Source organism: Capsella rubella, unplaced genomic scaffold (assembly GCF_000375325.1).
Source record: "Capsella rubella cultivar Monte Gargano unplaced genomic scaffold, Caprub1_0 scaffold_6, whole genome shotgun sequence".
NCBI lineage: Eukaryota > Viridiplantae > Streptophyta > Magnoliopsida > Brassicales > Brassicaceae > Capsella > Capsella rubella.
This window is the reverse complement of record NW_006238918.1, coordinates 12,779,543-12,797,464: the sequence shown is the minus strand read 5'-3', so window position 1 is coordinate 12,797,464 and position 17,922 is coordinate 12,779,543. Positions and strand designations below refer to the sequence as shown.

Here is a 17,922-nt window from a genome sequence, read left to right as displayed (position 1 = left end):
CTTAAAGTATGTTCGATAATAGTTAAAATATTTAAAACAAAGAAACATAAACAATATGTATGAACTAAATATATAATAATAAGAATAAAGAAGTCAATTATTTTTGTAATTCATTATTATATTATACCGTATATAAAGATACTCACATACAATTCAAGTGAAACAAAAAAAAACCCTGAGAGCTAACTCAGCATAATTACAATAAAACCTATGAATTAAAAAAATAGAAATACCTAAATCTGTAGGAAACAAAAAAGCTAAATTTGATTCTTTGAATTGAAGAAAGTAATGGGAAATAAAGATGAAATTAAACGATCAATAACATTAAAAATTGAACAAGGATTGTGTATACTCGGATTAGAAGCAGTGACTTGTGAATGAAAATGGTGGGAGCATGTGACTTAGATTTATAAGTAGAGTTTTATTAATGTGAAAAAATAAATATTTAAACGAGGAATACGAGTATTCCGTCTAGATCTCTTGCCAAGTTTCTTATAATAAACATTAGCAAATAATTATGTTTTTAAAAGGAAACGATTGTGGGACAGAAATATATGATGGATAGAGGACGATACAGACAGGACGGGACGAGACGGGACGGGTTGGAACGAGACAGGAAGTGACGGGTCGGGACGGGACAGGTTTCTCATTCCTAACTATACGTAAAATAATTCAAACTAAAGCCAAATCCAAATCCGATTTAACATCTCTAAGCAAACAATTAGAAATGTTTTGATTAGTTTAAAAAATAAACACGTAATATCATTTAACATTTTCATTTAAATTATTTTAAAACTATATTAAGTAAACAATATCTATATTTTACAATTGTATGCCTATGTATAATTTTTCAAATAAACTTATATAACAAACTTTTACCAAAATCGTATCTACATAAAAAAAATCGTAGTTTTGCAAAAATAACCCCGCACGTACGTGCGGGTCCATCACTAGTTAATCTTTAAAAAGTAAAGCTTAAGATGTTATAATTTTGTTTTTGGTTTTGAGATGTGTTTATTGGTAAGATCTTAAGATGAGTATCCTAGAAAAAAAAAAATTAAAAAAATTTAAAAAATTTAAAATTTGTAATTTTAGAAAATATTATAATTATTGTAAATTTAGAATTTGAAAACATACATAAGATAAAATTATAACATAAAGTACAATAATTTTAAACTTGATTGGGAGAAAATTTAAAACAATGGATTTCTATACTACAATGTGTAATTCATAAATTTTCCCTTTATATACTACAATGTGTGATTTTTTGTTTTTTTTTTTGTTTCAAGATGATGTCTTACTTGCCAATCAACTACTTGCAAGACAAAATCCGTCATTCATAAGTTACTGGCCTTCAAATATTTAGGTGATGACTTTAACATGTTTCACCATAGCTTGTGAATCCCAATTGATAAATCTGATGAGATGGAGACGAGCAAAGGATGAGAAGAATGCCACTCGTCTTTGAACACTCTTTTCTTATAAGCTTTCATCGAGAGAGACAGGCTTGGTGCATTGTAGCGGATATCAAAGATGTGGATCACAGGGTACAGGGTCTGCAGAACCAGATGAAATGTGTAAACCATCAGGAGACCAAGACTAGTTAATTAGGGCCGACTGCGACTCACTGCTTTATTGCTTCCACCAAAAAGAAAATAGTTCTGTCTGAGGCAATCTTACATCATATAACCGCAGTTTTCGGTCTAGCTCCCTGCAAACATAACACAAGCAAAGGAAAGAAGAATTTTGAGGCAATTGCTTTCTTGGGGTATATATATCAAGAGTTTGTTTTACCTTGTGTGAACCATGACAAGTTTAACATCTCTCGAGTTTGGCAGTATATTTGTGCATCTGTTGTCTAGTCCATGTTTGAATGTGACTTTTTCTTCTCGAGCATCAAACCCAAAAAATTGTAAGATGAGCTCAAGCAGAAGAAATTACCTTATTCCACATGGCAAACTGAAGGAGAGAGCGAGCATCAAGTCCAAAGACTAACATCAAGCCCAGTCTCTCTGCAATTATTTCCCATCTGAAAAGAGTACATTCAAAGCAATTGTAATAATGGAAATGATCATAATTGGTAAGGCAAATGTGTTTCCTCAACATCCATGAAATTACGTAGTGGTCATGTATACTTCATGAACAAAGTAGTCCAATATATAAAACTGCAATTAAAATCAGGAAAAAATTGAATCGGAAAAAACTCACCACATTGTCCAATACCGATTGACAATTTCCGCATGGGTGATGATCAAATTTCCATCTATCACTGCAGAATTTGAACAGCTCCCAAAGTGCTAAACTTGCTAACAACCCCACCAAAAATCATCACTTTAAATTCCAAACCAATTTCAAGATTCATACTTTAACATAATCCAACAATGTCTAAACTCTAAAGGTTTAGCCTTTATCCAATTAGAGAGCTAAAATCAAGAGTATATGAATCCATACAGTGCAAAAGCGAAGAAGACGATGAAGAGCGTAGCGTAGTTCCTCGCGAATCGTTTGAGGAGGAAGCGACGGCGGATGTGCGGTGATCGAGGAGCTCGAGGTAGCCAGAGTCTCGAAGCCAAGACTCGAAAGCAGGATCGGGGGCGCTCAGAGAGAGAGGATTAGGAGAGAAAGCCAGTGTTTTTGTCCGGCGGATTCAGCCGGAATCAGAGGTATCGATTCAACCGGAGTTGATATCTCTTCGACTCTTCGTTCGCGAAAGAGAAAGAGAGAGAAACAAAAAAAGAAAAAAAAATGAGAAAAAATGTTTATTAGACTTACCCAATTAAATCGCGACACATGGACGCTTCTTACCCCATAAAAACGATCTTGCATAAGATCGATTCTTCTGATATTTGTGTATTTATGATTTAATTAAATCACAGAAAAACCTTAAGATCTAATAAGAGCTGCCCGATAATGTTGGTCTTAGCTATGGGCTCTCATATCGTCCTGTGGAATCTATTGTACACATTGTAGCAGTAACATAGCCAGGTTATGAAACTGATGTTTACTTTGTGAGTCATGAGGCTTTTGGTTTTATGCAAATTGGTTAGGTACTTTGAAGATTCAGTGTATGTTGCTTCCTTGTTGAGGTTTCTTTTAGATGAAAGCCTTTTGACTCATATAGTATTAGATGGCTTCATTTTAGTCATATCTTATGTACTGAATATGAAGCTTATTTGGCCCTGAGCTATTTTTCTTCTCTGATTTGTATAGTTTCTTTTGAGGATTGAAGTTAGCAGCAATGGAAGCTGAGAATCAACAGTTTCTGAGGGTAAGATGTCGGCTATCTGCTCACCGAATGAACCATCTGATCAATCTCATGAATGCATGGTCAAGGGTATGTCTTGAATACGATGATGGAGAGATTGTGGAGCGTGTATATCGCTGGGTTCCGGGTTCTGTCGGAGTTGAAATGGATGGTGGGGGTGGTGACGGTGGCTTTGACGGAAATAATCAACAAGGCCTTGGTGGGAATGATCAGCCAGCTGTCCAAGGTGAAGTTGGTGAAGCTTCGGGTAGTAAAGTAGGTGAAGTTGGTGAAGCTTCAGGTAGTAAAAAAGGTGAAAATGCTGTAGATGAAGATCATGAAGCTGGAAATGACCATCAGAGCAAGAGAAAGCGAAAGACGGAACATCAGGAGAAGAAGAAGCAGAAGATTCAGGAACTCTGATCTCTCATTTTTGTCCCAATAGGCAATAACATGTCAGTACATGATCAGAAGTAGTATTTTAGTATCGAGTATAGACAGAATCTAACCATCTACGTCTGTACATTTCACATTTCAATGATAATGGCATCTAGCCATCTAGGTCTTCTAGTTAACATTAGAAATTAGAATCCTCTAAATCGGTATTTAAGCTTCAAGCTCAACAAAACTGCATTGCTTTATGCTTGTTGTATACAATACAAGCCATGGATTTATCAATCCTTCACGCATAGGTCAAAGTTAAAACATGTAAAGTTACAGAGTTAAACAAGTGATAAGAATCAGGACACAATGATTTACATGTGATGACCTTTTAGAAACTCTAAACAAAAATTACCAACAAAAACACCTCCAAGATAAGAATCAAATTGATACATTATGAAGTATCAAACCAGTTTTTTTTTTTTTGTATATAGATCAAACATCATTAAACAAGAGTTGTATTATGATCACAGTTCTTATTCTGCATGCATGTCCATTGAAGAATCAATAGAACCTGGAGAGTTAGACCCTCTGTTCACTTCACTGCTTCTGGTTCCGCCAGATGTGTAGCCACCATGAGGAATTTGGTAGCTCTGAAGACTACGGCGTATTGGGCTTGAAAGAGCGTTTGAGAAAACCGAGTTCTTGGCTTGGTTCTCACAGTGCTCAGACCGAGCCACTGGAACGGATATTGGGCAAGAGGTTCCTGAAGAGGCCATGAGCCCAGAATGCGTGATATGCATTGTTGGCTGCGGTGGTGGGGCTCTTGGGGACATTGGGGGCTCGTCAGTGCAGCATTCGAGCTCGTTCTACATTGGGGAAACCAGAAGCTCAATCAAGAACGAGAAACACTTCAAAAACCAGAATTTCATGTTACGTTAAATATATAGATAGAAGTCAAATGAACCTGAATGTAATTAACTATATCCATAGGTGTCACTCTTGACCCTCCTTCTTGTTGTCTCCATATCCATTGGTACAGCTTTTCCTGAAATAGGGAAGATAAAGCAGGACAGTCACGTTAGCGTCTATTGTTCCCAATTTGAAGCTGCCACAGAGCTCCTTTAGCTTGGGTTAAGGTTACGTATGACTCATATGATTCTCTTTGGCCATAACCTAGTTCACATAAATATCTCATGCAGTATGTCATCTTTCAACTACAGGTTTCACATCACTACTCAATTATCCCCATATAAAGTAGAATTTCAGTACACCAAAGAAAGACAAAAGCAGACAACACAATATTACTTTAGTCGTCAACATCTTAAGAGCAGACGCATATCATCACACTCAATAGTAAATATAGTGAAAGAGACCATAGACTAGCAAATGCTAACCCTATCATATTAAGATTTAAGACTACAAATTCAAGTAACTAAGAAGGAGTTGAAATAAATGGGAGAGCTAGACAAGGATGGGATGTTCTGATGCAAGGTGGAAGATGGAAACCCGTCAATGGAGGTTGGAAACAAGGCTTCTATAGAAACTTTTTCTAGTTTCATTTCCATCTGCAAGCTTCATACCCTTATTCCCTTTGCCATCAACTAGTTTTCATATTCTAAATAACTGTTTATACAGAACACATCACACAAAGGAATGATAGATAGGAAGAAGACACAGCGTAATAGTAAAAGTGGATAACAAATAAAAGAACTACTACTATGTTAAGGCTGAAGGGGAGCTAAAGAGACTTAAAGAATCCAATAGCACAACAAGAATTACACAAAGAAGCAATCAAAAACACTGGTTTACAGAACATGAACAAATCTTGGTGATTGGAAATGAATGTGAGGAGGAAGAATGCTTTAAAGATATAGCCAAAGACCAACCACAATTTGAATCAAGCTACCTAAAACATAACAATCAGTATTTACTATCAATAAGAAAAAACATGAAACCTAGAAAGAAAGACGCATTGACTTCATTGCCAATGTCACAGAGACACTTCAACAAAACAGAGAAAAAAAGACAAATCTTTATGTACGAAACCTCAAGTCCACAGAAGAAGAAATCTCTGCCTCAGGTCAAACGAAACACAACTGCAAAAAACTAACAAAATCAAGTCTCTTTTTCCAAAGTATTACAATTGAAACCAAGATTTCATATACTATACAACAAACCACCAAAAGCACAACACATACAATTCAAACTTTCAATGAAATGATGAAATTAACAAACCTAAACCAATAAAAATCAAAACTTGAAGACTCACAAACCAAATTGAATTGTACCCAAATAGATAAAAATCAAAACTTTGCTACAGAACAACAGTCAGAGAGCCAGATAGAGAGTCTCAAACCAAATTGAATTGTGCCCAAATAGATAAAAATCAAAACTTGAACCAATATAAACGATGCCAAGAGTACCCAAATCGATAAAAATCAAAACTTTGCTACAAAGAACAGTCACAGAGCCAGATAGAGAGTCTGAAACCAAATTGAATTGAACCCAAATAGATAAAAATCAAAACTTTGCTACAGTCACAGAGAGTAAAGGGAACCAAAAGGGGTTATCAGAAAACATACCAAACCATGGCGTTCACCGGCTTGAAAAGACAGTTTCTGATGATTCATAGACTGAGTATAAAGCTGAGATAAAGAGTTCGCAGCGGTGCGAAACGAAGCGTACACAGTCCGATCTACCTCATCAAGACTCGTCGCTGTAGATTTTCTCTTCTTCCCCATCGCTTCTTAATTTCAATTCAAATCGATTCCGTCGCCTCTGTATGTATAAAATTACAAAGCGGCCACGACTCCGTCGCCGATGACGGATTCGTCGATCAAAAGACGATCGGAGATTGATTGATTATGAAAAAGAGATTGAGAGAGAGAGGAATTGGGTAAAAGAGAGAAGGTACTTTCTCACTTTATACGAAACGGCGAGAGACCCAAACAACAAGGTTTTGTTTTTTTTTTGGATTTTTTTAATTTTTTATTCTTTTTTCTTGAATATCTTTGATTAGAGTTTATAGCAAATATTTTACTAATTTGGACACAAAGAAAAGATTTAGAGAATATATATAATGACTATAGAGTTATGGTATAATCTTAATGCAGCATATATTCATAAATGTTTTTTTCTTTATAAATTTAAGCAGAAAATATTGATAAGGGTTTTATTTAAGGTTTAAGATTGTTTTCATATATTTTTCTTTGTTGCATAAGGATTATTTTTTATTTTAAAATAATTTTCTCTTAAAGTATAAATTAGAGGAAGAGAGAAAATAAAAAGTTGTAATCCATAATTTTGTTTTAATCTTTATAAAATTTGGATCGATATAAAAAAATAAAAAATACTTGGGTTCACTCATAGGTTCTAGCAATACATGTTATTTCTTGTGTTATGTCTTCACTCGAACGGTTCCAACAATCACATCTCGGAAGGTCATCTATCTTGAAATTACTCATGCATAAACACATTTAACTCTGGAGTTTTTTTGGATCTTTAATCAAAACGATAAATATACTTTAATGACAAGATGGTCAAATCTATTCTTTTAAACTTCTCCGCATTTTATGAAACCGAGGTGACACAGTTTGTCTTTTAAGTTTCAATTTAGCGAATCATTCGATTCTTGAGATTTATAGGATTAAGATTTTTTTTTTTTCATTTAAGTCTAGTTCTCCATGGATTGAGAGAGTCAATCACAAGTTTCACCACCACCTCTACATTTCTTTCCTTCTTCCCCTAAAACTTGTTGATCAGTTCTTTTTTTTTTTTTGAAACACATTGATCAGTTCTTAATCAGTGTTTGTTTATAAGATTGTGGAGTGATTCTCGATCCTATATCAGCTATGCTTTTATATAAAGTAATATATAAAAATCGTCAATGCATTAATACGGGCAACGTGAAGAAGCGACGATCTCTCAAACAAACCAAGTCTTCACTTGATCACGAAACCAACACAAGACCGAGTTTCAACTCTGTTCAATTCGACCCGACATCGACCGGAGCTCCAACGAGAGCTAAACCAATTCATTATAATAATTTGTACATAAAGAGGTATATACAGTAGTTCTCAACAAGTTTGCCCAAAATCTATGCATGTTCGATCCAAGACAAGTTAAAAGTTACGACATGAAAAAACCCTATAAGTCTTTAATGTAAACGTTCTTTACACAAAACTATATATTAAACGTTGAGGTTTATAAAGTCTAACATAAAACTATTAATGAACAAACGTTTTATCAACTAAATACTCTTATCAATTTCCCTATAAAGCATTTCTTGTTTCTTGTCACCAATAATCTCACATCATCCAAAACTATAAGCAAAATATGGCAAACTCTCATACCATGGTAATGCTCGTATATATAGTAATGTTTTACATGACTAGTCCAATTTTTTCCCAAGAGGTACTAGACAATGTGGCTATATCTCCAACTTCAGGTTTCGAAATTTATATCGAAACTCCCGATGAAGCTCCATCCGAATTAGCTGAATCCCCTGCAGAGAAATGTGACCCGGAGCCTATTAACGATTACTCACAAAAACAACTCGATTTTCTTCGGGCTTGCGCGGAAAAATCGAGCTCGAAATGCGGAGATGAGATTTTCAACAACTTGGTGGATGAGACGGCAACCCGAATTACGGATAGATGTTGTCTTGATATATTGAAGACTGGAAAAGATTGTTATCTTGGAGTTGCTAAGATTATATTCTCCATAAAAGAGAATAAAGAAATGGGATCTAAGGCTATTCCAAGAAGTAAACAAACATGGAACAATTGTGTCCATAGAGTTGGGAACAAGATTGGTACTGTTCCAGTTTCTTTGGAACAGTAAACTAATACTCACTCGTGTTAATGTGTCTATGTGATTTTGTAATTTGACTGATTTTTTGTAATCAAGATGCCATAACCATAAAAACGTAGAAAAAAGTATTCTACGTTTTTATTCATCATTCGAATTAGTCCAACATAAATTAGCAACGCATATTGCAAATGGTAATTATCAAATATAACATGATTTAGTCCATTTGCATTTATATATGTTGCATTATCGGTACGTTTAGTTATCTTTATAATCTAGAGTTGGCATCAATATATAAAGTTAGGATCTATAGATTAGTATTAATATGTATAATGACTTGGTGGATGGCTCTTTTGACCTCAGCTATACTTGCTTTCTTCCCTCTCAGTTTAGCCCTAATCTCCGCCTCGAAATCACGGTCGTGCACCGAAGTATGAACCGCGGTAGTCTCTATACCAAGGTCATGAAGAACCTGAAGAATGTCAAGCAACAAACCATCTCGGTACTCACATCTCATCTCTAACAAAACATCACTCTCTATGATGGAAACCTCCACTACTTCCTCTGATGTTTTTCTCTTACAAGTACGCGTCCGCTTTTGTTGTTGCTGTTCAAGATGAGTAGTCTCAAGCTCATGTACCCTCTTCCGAAGATGATTCACGTACTCAATGGTGTCTCCAAGGATTGATACTTTATCCATCTTGGTCACAAACGGAACCATTGATCTCAATGTTATGAACTTCTCATTCAACTTCTCTCTTCTTCGTCGCTCTGCCACTACATGGTTCAGCTCTTCCCGGGGTAGACTCTTGTCTTTAGTGTTGTTGTCATGGAGGAAAGGAACTCTCAAGATCATGTGTTTGAGCATCCATTGAGACTCCACTCGCTGATGGTCTTTGAGTACATTCTCAACCCTCCACGTGGAAAAAGATGATTGGACGTAAGAAGATGTGGAAACTGAATCTGAAAGAAGACTATTGGGATGTGACATGAGAAGTGTTGTTACTGTCTGAGAATAGTTCCCTTCCTCCATTAGGTTCATCATGTCCATGTGTGTATCTATACAATATACAAGTGATAGATTGTTAGATGTAACAAAGAAATGTGAAACACGATATAAGTATCTTAGGTTATATATATAATATACCTAACGTGTGAGTTGATTCTACTTGAAGATCAGAACGTAGATTTTGATTGGAGACATCATCATCATCAGGAGAGCCAATCATCATCTCCTCTGACATTGTCATCTCTTCTTCAACTTCTTCTTCTTGTTCTTCTTGTTCTTCTTCTTCGGCTTCTTCATGCACTTCGTAAGTGGAGTGTTCAGAAAGAGCAGGCTTTGGGTTTGAACTAGAGTGGCCAATGAAGAAACTCTTTATAAGCTCAACAAACTCTACATCTTCTTTTACCTTCACACACAAAATATTAACAAATCATGCATTCTTCATTATCCCTTCCATATATTTAACATTATTATAGCTAGATATTTAAAAAAATTATTGCATATTTTAAATTTAATATTTGTCAACATATGTAATTAATTATAATATAGACTATTTTCAAAAATTTTAAATATATAATTGACAATGGAACAAAAAGGAGAGATATACACTATTGACTATACCTTCTTAGTTGTACCAAGTTCCACAACACCATCAAGCATAGGAATGCAAACCAGAGTCTGCAATTTTTATTTTTCTATCGAATCTATCAAACATGTCTTACTTAAAGAGAACTAACTAATAAAAAGTCAAATTTTACCTGAATTTTGGCACTCTTAAGTATTGAGGAACCGACGTATAAGACAATCCCAAAACACAACAAGAAAGAAATTAATAATTTGAACGATGATGAGGTTGATACTCATACTAGGTATAGAAGTAGATAGATGCGTTATGCTCAGTGTAGTTATATACATAAATAGGTAAAAATAGATTCATAGTATAGTATAGTTGGTAAAAAATAAACAACAATTTTATTTACCTTAGCAAGAATAGCCCTAGAAAAAGTTTTACTGTCAACTTCATTTGCACTACTTAGCCATACGTGCTTCCTCCTTCCATACGCTTTTCCTGGCATCCTACAAAAAAACAAAATACTACTTCCAAAATTTATACTTTTACCACATAGAGCAAAGCATTAAGTAATATACACATAATTTAACAAACCCATTTTGTTATTCATTTATGTAAATATATATATCCATGCTTCTACTTTAGATAATTAATCAATCACTCACACCACCAAACAATGAGAATCTCAACGGTACCAATGTGTGTGTGTACGTTTCATTTAACTCTCCACATTCCTTTTTCTTATTCAAGTAACTCAACCTCCTCAGTTTCTCTTTAATGTCAACACAATATTTGTGATATTTGCATTTAACACACAATACTATTTTTGTCTTTCCCACCACTTAGAGAAGAAGAAAAAAAAAAGTTACTATATTAGGAAACTTGAGTAAAGAGAGAGTTGTGTACCCTGAAGGAGGAGGGAAAGAGAAAGAGACACACATAAGATAAAACCATTCTGTCTCGGTCAAATCCTCCGGCGATAACGCGGTGCATGCTCTTGCTTCCGACGTTGATTCTCCGGCTAAAAGCGTCTCGTAAAGCTCCCTTAGCTGTTGGCTCCTCTCTAGTGCAGCTTCTTCTGCTGTTACCTCGGCTGGTTGAGTTGTCTTCCTCGTCTTTATTGCACCGTTGTAGTATCCATTTCCCCACACCAATACCCTAGAAAAGACCAAAGCATATGAAGACTTTATGGTTGTAAGAGATAGACTAAGTAGATATATAAGAACCGAACCGTTGTTGAGGACAGTATTGCCAGAAGACACTATAAGTCCACTCCACAGATTGAACCGCCGCCTTAAGAAGCCCTTGAAGCTCTCTTTTCTCATCTCCGGCCACTTTCTCTACCGGAATAATACTTGATGATCCATCCATATCTTTCCCGGAGATGAAAGCTTGTGTTAGACTTAGACCTCTCTTTCTTTAATGAAATAGAATTTATAACAACTTTGAAGGGTTGTTAAAATAAAAGAGACTAAACTATTGTTTTGTATGATGATTCAAAATGGTATATATGGGACCACGGATTTTGCAAAAATACATACGATCTTAATGTTTTTGGAACATTTTGACATAAGTAGAGTAATGTAATTTTACTTCCATATAGTTCCATGTAATAATATATGAATGCATGACCAAAACTTTGATTAAGATGTATAAAAAAAAGTTGACTTTGAGTTTTCTGACTGGTTGGTTCACCAGACGTTGGATGAGGAAAAGTAGTAGTATTACAAATGAAAATGATATATGTATATTGTAGACGTGTCATCCACTAATTGGACAAATCAAAATGCAATAATGTTATATATATATAATGTTTTTTGTGCATAAAGCATAACATATTAGTAGTAGATAAAATTAGCTAACTGACAAACAAGTGAAAACAGACGTTGCTTTGACTTGTGTTTACTGCTGCATGAAGCAAATAAATTATTGTGTTTTTTTCACTTATTTATATATATATATATATATATATAAACAAATTACATCAAAATTAATAAAAAAATTTAGAATTATTGGAGGAACATTCATTTGTATTACTGAAAAGAGAAATTATCAAAAAGATAAAGGAATGGTAGAATTGTATGACCTGACCGGTAAGTAAAGAATCATCGAGAAAAATGGTTTGGTGTAATTAAAGGAGTTTGTATTAAATTAATTTAATCTGATGTTAATTTGCTAGCCAAGTATATAGCCACTCTATATAGTTTCCAAATAAACATTGTCTTATATAATCGTATTTATAAGATATAGATAAGATAAATATAGATAGATACTGTTACGTACACATCTAAGTACCACCACATACATGATAAAATTGAGTATGGTCGTATAGATGTTTTAGACAAGACTCAACATTGAATGTTTCTTGTTTTTTTTTGGTCGACGAAATAAATGTTTCTTGGCTTTTGCTTCTGTGTTACTACGTCTTGTCAAGACTTATGGCCACGTACACAGTGATGAGATCTTATTGCTTCTAGCATCTTTGTTTTGTTTGTTTTTAAAACGTGTGTTGTTTAATTAGCTTATTTCTTACTGAAAATGATGATTTAACTTAGCAAGAAAAAAAAATGATAAAATTTGCTTTAGTATAGAAACGAAAGATTGGTTACAAATGTTTACCTAAAACCCAAGTTGTTTCTATACTTCAAGTGACGAATCATGCATACCAATTATAACAAATCTGAGTTCTTTGTTTTCTTTGAAAATGACATTTAGCCGAAAGTGTTTTTGTAAGAATTATTTTTGTTGGAATACAAATATTTACAACTCTACATGAGTTTTTTGCAGGACCTTGGCTTATGACTTATGATGATGAGAGTGAACTATTTGAAAAGTAGAATGTACATAATTGAAGAAGAATAATAGATCACTAATAATGCAATATGGTGTAAAATTTGTTTTTTTTTTTTTTTTTTTTTCTGAAATAAATTTGAAGTGTTTTGCTCGATATTATTTTAAGAGCCGGACCAAACCGGTTGGTTCGACCGATAAACCAATGATTCAGTCAACAATGCGGTTCGGGATGAAGGAATTTAGCAACAAGATAAATTTATGCTCAAATGAGCTTATTAACATATAAGTCTAAAAAGAAAATGATATATAGCTCATTAGAGGAATATATTTAGATTTGTCACCAATATTAAAATAGTTCTTTGAGATTAAGAACAATCTCATACAAAGATAAAAAAGAGACTTACCATAAGAGGCAACTCCCAAAAATGATTGTTCTTAAACTCATAGACACCCATGAATCCTATCTTGTCTTGCTAATAAACCGTAAGACACATATGGGCTTACAATAACACATTATTAGGCTTGTTTTGGTTGGACTTGCGTTTAGCATCTGCAAAATTCACTCACGAGCTAGTGGAAGTAACTTGATCATCTCATATCCTTATTCTACAAAAGCTTTTGTCTATAATTTTTTTTTTTTTTTTTTATGTTTTGGCCACTGATTCAACTAAACCCACCTTGTTGAATAGCAATGTCCGGGGTGTGGACCGTGTGGTGCTTCCACAAAAGCAAACATGAGAACCACTCTTCACTCTATCGAACTTCATATACACAGCTTTAGTATACCTCTAATTTTCCCGGTGGCATCTATTTTATAATTCAATTGTTGCTTGCTTCCCTCTAAAAGCAAATATTTTGGTTATTTAAGAGCCAAACCGAACCGAAAAACCCGATTAATCGAGATAAAATCTACTAGGCAATAGACGATCGGTTCATGGCCTATAATCGAACAGCCAAAATCTTTGATTCGGTTTGGTTATTATCCATGATTTATGTAAACTATTTTGCTTAACTGAGAACTAAACCGAACCAAAATTCTCAATTAACCAAAATTAAGATCTTTCCGATCTGTTCATGACCTATAGTCCAAACAAAATCAAACATCCAAAATCTCAGTTCGGTGTGGTTCAGTTAAGTTTTTTTTAACTTGGTTATTTATCCCTGATTTGTATAAAACTATTTCGATTGACCGAGAACCAAACCAAACCAAAATTCTTGATTAAGCGAAAATTTAAAATCTTTTCGATCGGTTTCAAGACCTATAAACGAAACAAAATTGAACATCCAAAAATTTTGGTTTGGTTTGGTTCTATTATATAAATTCGGTTATTTATCCATTTATTTGTATAACCTTTAACAAATTAGAATTTTAATTAACTTTGAAAAAAATTAGAATTCTACTGCAATCTAATTTAAAAATTTAAAGAATCCAGATTCTTTCAATATCTATTTTTTTTTTTTTTTTTGGTGAGATTCTTTCAATATCTATTGTTATTCAGTTTATTAGCTTTAGAATTCTATTAAATTATGGATTATAGTGTTATTTAATGTATTAAGAATGTTTAATTGACGATATGATTCGATGAGAATATAACAATGGTTCACTTCGTTTGGGATTCTCGATATCTAACATGTGATTCTACTTTTAACTCTCATTTGTAGTCTGTAGTTTATGTATTCTGATAACACCTTCATATTTTTCATAAATTTGGAAGCTAAATCTAACGTATGGGTTCAGTGTAGGTAATGACGTACCTCCCTCTCTCTCTTTCACCGCTAACTAAAATCAAATCATATAGTCAAAGACAGTGCAATATTGATATATGCAAATCAGTTTCAGAGAATGGTGAGAATTAATACACTAAGAAGCAGAGGATGAGGTGCAAAAAAACAATAAAAAACAATGTCGGTGGTGAGGATGACGTAAATTGTGACTATCAAGTTTTTAAAAACGCTAAATTACACTCATAGACTCCGAATGGTAACCATACCGCACTACAAAACCGCACCGCAACAGTGCTGTAACAGTATCAAAATATCTGCATATACATATATATATATATATATTTTCGTTACTATTTGGACCGCACCGCACTTCTCCCGCAGTGAAAAACGCAGTTACCATTCGGAGCCATAGTCTTACAATTAGTGAATCGAGAAAGATAAGAAATATACAATGAAATAGAACATGGAATGAGAGAGTAAAATAGACAATTAAGTGACTCATGTTTGGTTTGCAATAAAAATAGAACATGGAAAACTAGCAAAGCAATATGGTGAGAGATATTATAAATAAGAGAGTCAGAGTACTGAATTTATGCCAAAGTTTTTGTTTCCTATTTGACATTAGAACCAATCTTTGTTGTGGGATACAATGTTAATAATAACAAAAGTTTTCTTATCGCAAGGATATGTTAATTTTGATATCAATGCTCCTTTTCTATGTTATAGGCTCCCATATTTTAGTTATTTACACATAGACAAGTTAATATGTAACATTAACACTAATTCAAAATAAAGTTAAACAATGAACATAAATTTTTCGCATGTATACTAAAGAAATTATAAAAAAAAATTAAAACCAAAAATTTACCAGGCGTAGCCCGGATTTTCCTCTAATAAAACATTAAATGATCTCTCGAGAATCCAACAATGAATTGAATCATAGTGAATCTCGTATATAGATCAATCTAAAACATATACGGTGAGTTATAATTTTTTAAGCAGCTAAGCATTGTCTTGAATAGTCCATAAACAATTAAAATCAAGACAATCGAAGGAAACGGTTAAGTTGTTCTTGTGAAATTGCTAACCGAATGTTATGATTAAGTTTGTATAATTCGTCAAGCCTATCTTTGTTTTAGTATTTTTTTCGTTTTTATTTTGGGTGATAAAAATATATAATAATTATGAGTCAAATTATTTAGAGATGACTATTTGTAATTCATACAAAATACTAAATTAATAGCAAAATATTTGATCTTAGTCCTATAATCAGCACTAATTAAAGAGAACTTTTGAGAAATGCCCTTTTTGGTGTACCCTTTTTTTAAAATACCCTTCTTTTCTATTCATTTTCAAAAATACCCCTTTTCAAATATGAAATATTATAAATTTTTATATGGTTGATAAGGTATATCAAGATCATCATTACTACTGGAGGACAAAATCTAAATATTTATAAGATTTTAAAAGTAACTAAACGGCATTTATAAGGTTTTTAAAAGGCTTAAACAGTTTTTATAAGGTTTTTAAATGATTTTTAAAAGGTTTTTAAAAGGTATATATACAGTATTTATGAAATATATATATATATAAATTTACACACATATAAAGATAATTTGTGTCTATAAATATAAGTTTACACATATGTTTTGATAAATTTCAAAATTTATAGTGACTTTTTGATAAAATTAGAAAGAGCGGTATTTTTTAAAAGTCGTATTGGAAAAGGGGTATTTTTGAAATTCCCCCCTAATTAAATTAAACCTGATGACCAAAAAAAAAAAAAAAAATAAACCTATCACATATCATAACTAAATTTACTTATATATATGTATAATAAAGTCATAACCCAATGTAGTTATTAACATATCCTAAATTATAGAGAGTATATGTAAAAGAGAATCCAATTTCATTTACAAAACAAATATAACACATTATATTTCTCTATAAATAATACATTATATATAATTTTTATATATCAATTTAATCAGCAATTATTATAAACATAAAAAAGACATTACCCAATGTAGTAACATATCCTAAATTTAAAAGAGAATCCAATTTCATTAAAAAAAATATAGCATAAATATACATATATATATATACATAAAAATAATATTAAGTACTTTTCAATATCATCAGGAAATACAATAAAAAACCAAAAATGGCTTCATCAAGCAAATGTGTCTTCCTTGTGTTCTTATGTCTGGCAGTTCTTCTCACCCAAAGTACGCCAACAAAGCATTTTATGTTTTCTTGTTAAATTTATATATGAAGTACCAAAAGAGCAAGATTCATGTATCGTATCTCCGATTCTCCAGTAAAACCTCCATAAATTAATACTTTATAAATTAATAATTACTATAAATTAATATATATTGTCGGTTTCGAGTCGAACCACTGTAAAAATTGGCAAAATTTGATAAGATAATAAAATTGAAACTCCTATATAAAAATATGGTCCCAATAATATCATAAATTAATAATCATGTAAATTTACATAATATATACATAAAAATAATATATCAATATATGGTTAAGTGTTTTTAAGTGATTTTTTTCTTAAAATTAACTCATCACTAACTTTTTAATATAAAAAATGTTATATTGTGTTTTAAAACTCTTTTTCTTTTATAATGGTCTTAAATATTCCATAAAAACAAACAAATTATTTTGTAAATTTTCAAATTCTTAATATACATCATTTTCATTTCGATAGTCATATAGACGATTTAAATACAACAATTGATGCCATTAATCATAAATTTAATTTATGTACATCACTTAAGTAAATTTATTTATTATCAATTATATCATTCAATTTTCTAAAGTATTCCTATAAGTTCGATAAATTAATAATTATTAATTTATAGATAAATTAATATCACTATAAATTAATAAAATGTTGTAGTACCAACATTATTAATTTATAGAAGTTTTACTGTATTGCACACATTTTTTCACTGTGACAATACATTGTGATATTACACTAATTTGTATCTGGTGACTCTTCTTTTTTTTTTTTTTTTGGTTATATGTCCAATAACTTTCTATGTTTCGGAAATTGAAAAACGAAATAGGTGAAGTTTGCGCAAAGTCTATGCTCAAAGTTAACGATGCTCCAAGAAGGTTTTTTTTTTTTTTGGTAAAAGGTTAAATTTGCTCCAAGAAGGTTGGGTATAATAGGTCCATGTTCGATGTTTCCGGACTGCAATAAACATTGTAAAGAAGAATTACAAGATCCATTAGGTGGAGAATGTCGCTTAGTTATTATTAAAATGTGTGGTTGTTTTTTTATTCATAATCTCCATGTGTAATTTATTTAAGATATTGCATGAGTGTTACAATACAGTTAAAATATGTTACAAAAATAAATTGCAATAACAATAT

General features: G+C 32.4%; 5 protein-coding genes and 1 long non-coding RNA gene across 7 annotated transcripts in view; 4 read left to right on the top strand and 2 right to left on the bottom strand.

The window, feature by feature from the left end:
- The window catches only part of LOC111830092, a 4,300-nt gene extending 2,197 nt beyond the window's left edge, over positions 1-2,103 (top strand). Inside the window, exons 2-3 of the long non-coding RNA XR_002833364.1 lie at positions 549-641; positions 1,290-2,103. This is a non-coding gene — a long non-coding RNA (uncharacterized LOC111830092). The remainder of the gene's footprint in view (positions 1-548; positions 642-1,289) is intronic.
- Positions 2,104-3,025: 922 nt separating this feature from the next.
- LOC17882630 lies at positions 3,026-3,836 on the top strand. Its single transcript, XM_023781362.1, has one exon. It carries the CDS (start codon positions 3,239-3,241, stop codon positions 3,665-3,667), a length of 429 nt encoding a protein of 142 aa, XP_023637130.1. The 5' UTR covers positions 3,026-3,238; the 3' UTR covers positions 3,668-3,836.
- Positions 3,837-3,998: 162 nt separating this feature from the next.
- LOC17883661 lies at positions 3,999-6,525 on the bottom strand. Its single transcript, XM_006288665.2, has 3 exons — positions 6,211-6,525; positions 4,593-4,673; positions 3,999-4,494 (listed from the first exon to the last, which is right to left on the bottom strand). The coding sequence occupies exons 1-3, from the start codon at positions 6,367-6,369 to the stop codon at positions 4,162-4,164; spliced, it is 573 nt and encodes a 190-aa protein (XP_006288727.1). The 5' UTR covers positions 6,370-6,525; the 3' UTR covers positions 3,999-4,161.
- A 1,438-nt stretch (positions 6,526-7,963) lies between these two features.
- LOC17884178 (protein DOWN-REGULATED IN DIF1 11) lies at positions 7,964-8,470 on the top strand. The gene has a single exon (XM_006289067.1). It carries the CDS (start codon positions 7,964-7,966, stop codon positions 8,468-8,470), a length of 507 nt encoding a protein of 168 aa, XP_006289129.1.
- A 152-nt stretch (positions 8,471-8,622) lies between these two features.
- On the bottom strand, positions 8,623-11,555 carry LOC17883090 (transcription factor TT8). 2 transcript variants are annotated; one of them, XM_023780785.1, is made up of 7 exons: positions 11,246-11,555; positions 10,921-11,172; positions 10,424-10,538; positions 10,202-10,216; positions 10,065-10,121; positions 9,585-9,849; positions 8,623-9,496 (listed from the first exon to the last, which is right to left on the bottom strand). In XM_023780785.1, exons 1-7 carry the CDS (start codon positions 11,383-11,385, stop codon positions 8,745-8,747), a joined length of 1,596 nt encoding a protein of 531 aa, XP_023636553.1. In that variant the 5' UTR covers positions 11,386-11,555; the 3' UTR covers positions 8,623-8,744. The 2 variants fall into 2 exon arrangements, with proteins under 2 accessions (XP_023636553.1, XP_023636554.1); XM_023780786.1 differs by having other exon boundaries at positions 10,424-10,520; positions 11,246-11,554.
- A 5,141-nt stretch (positions 11,556-16,696) lies between these two features.
- Positions 16,697-17,918, top strand: LOC111830191 (putative defensin-like protein 30). The gene is given in 3 exon segments (XM_023781707.1): positions 16,697-16,760; positions 17,613-17,694; positions 17,696-17,918. Coding segments are annotated over 3 exon segments (300 nt in total). The 3' UTR covers positions 17,850-17,918.
- Positions 17,919-17,922: the final 4 nt, after the last annotated feature.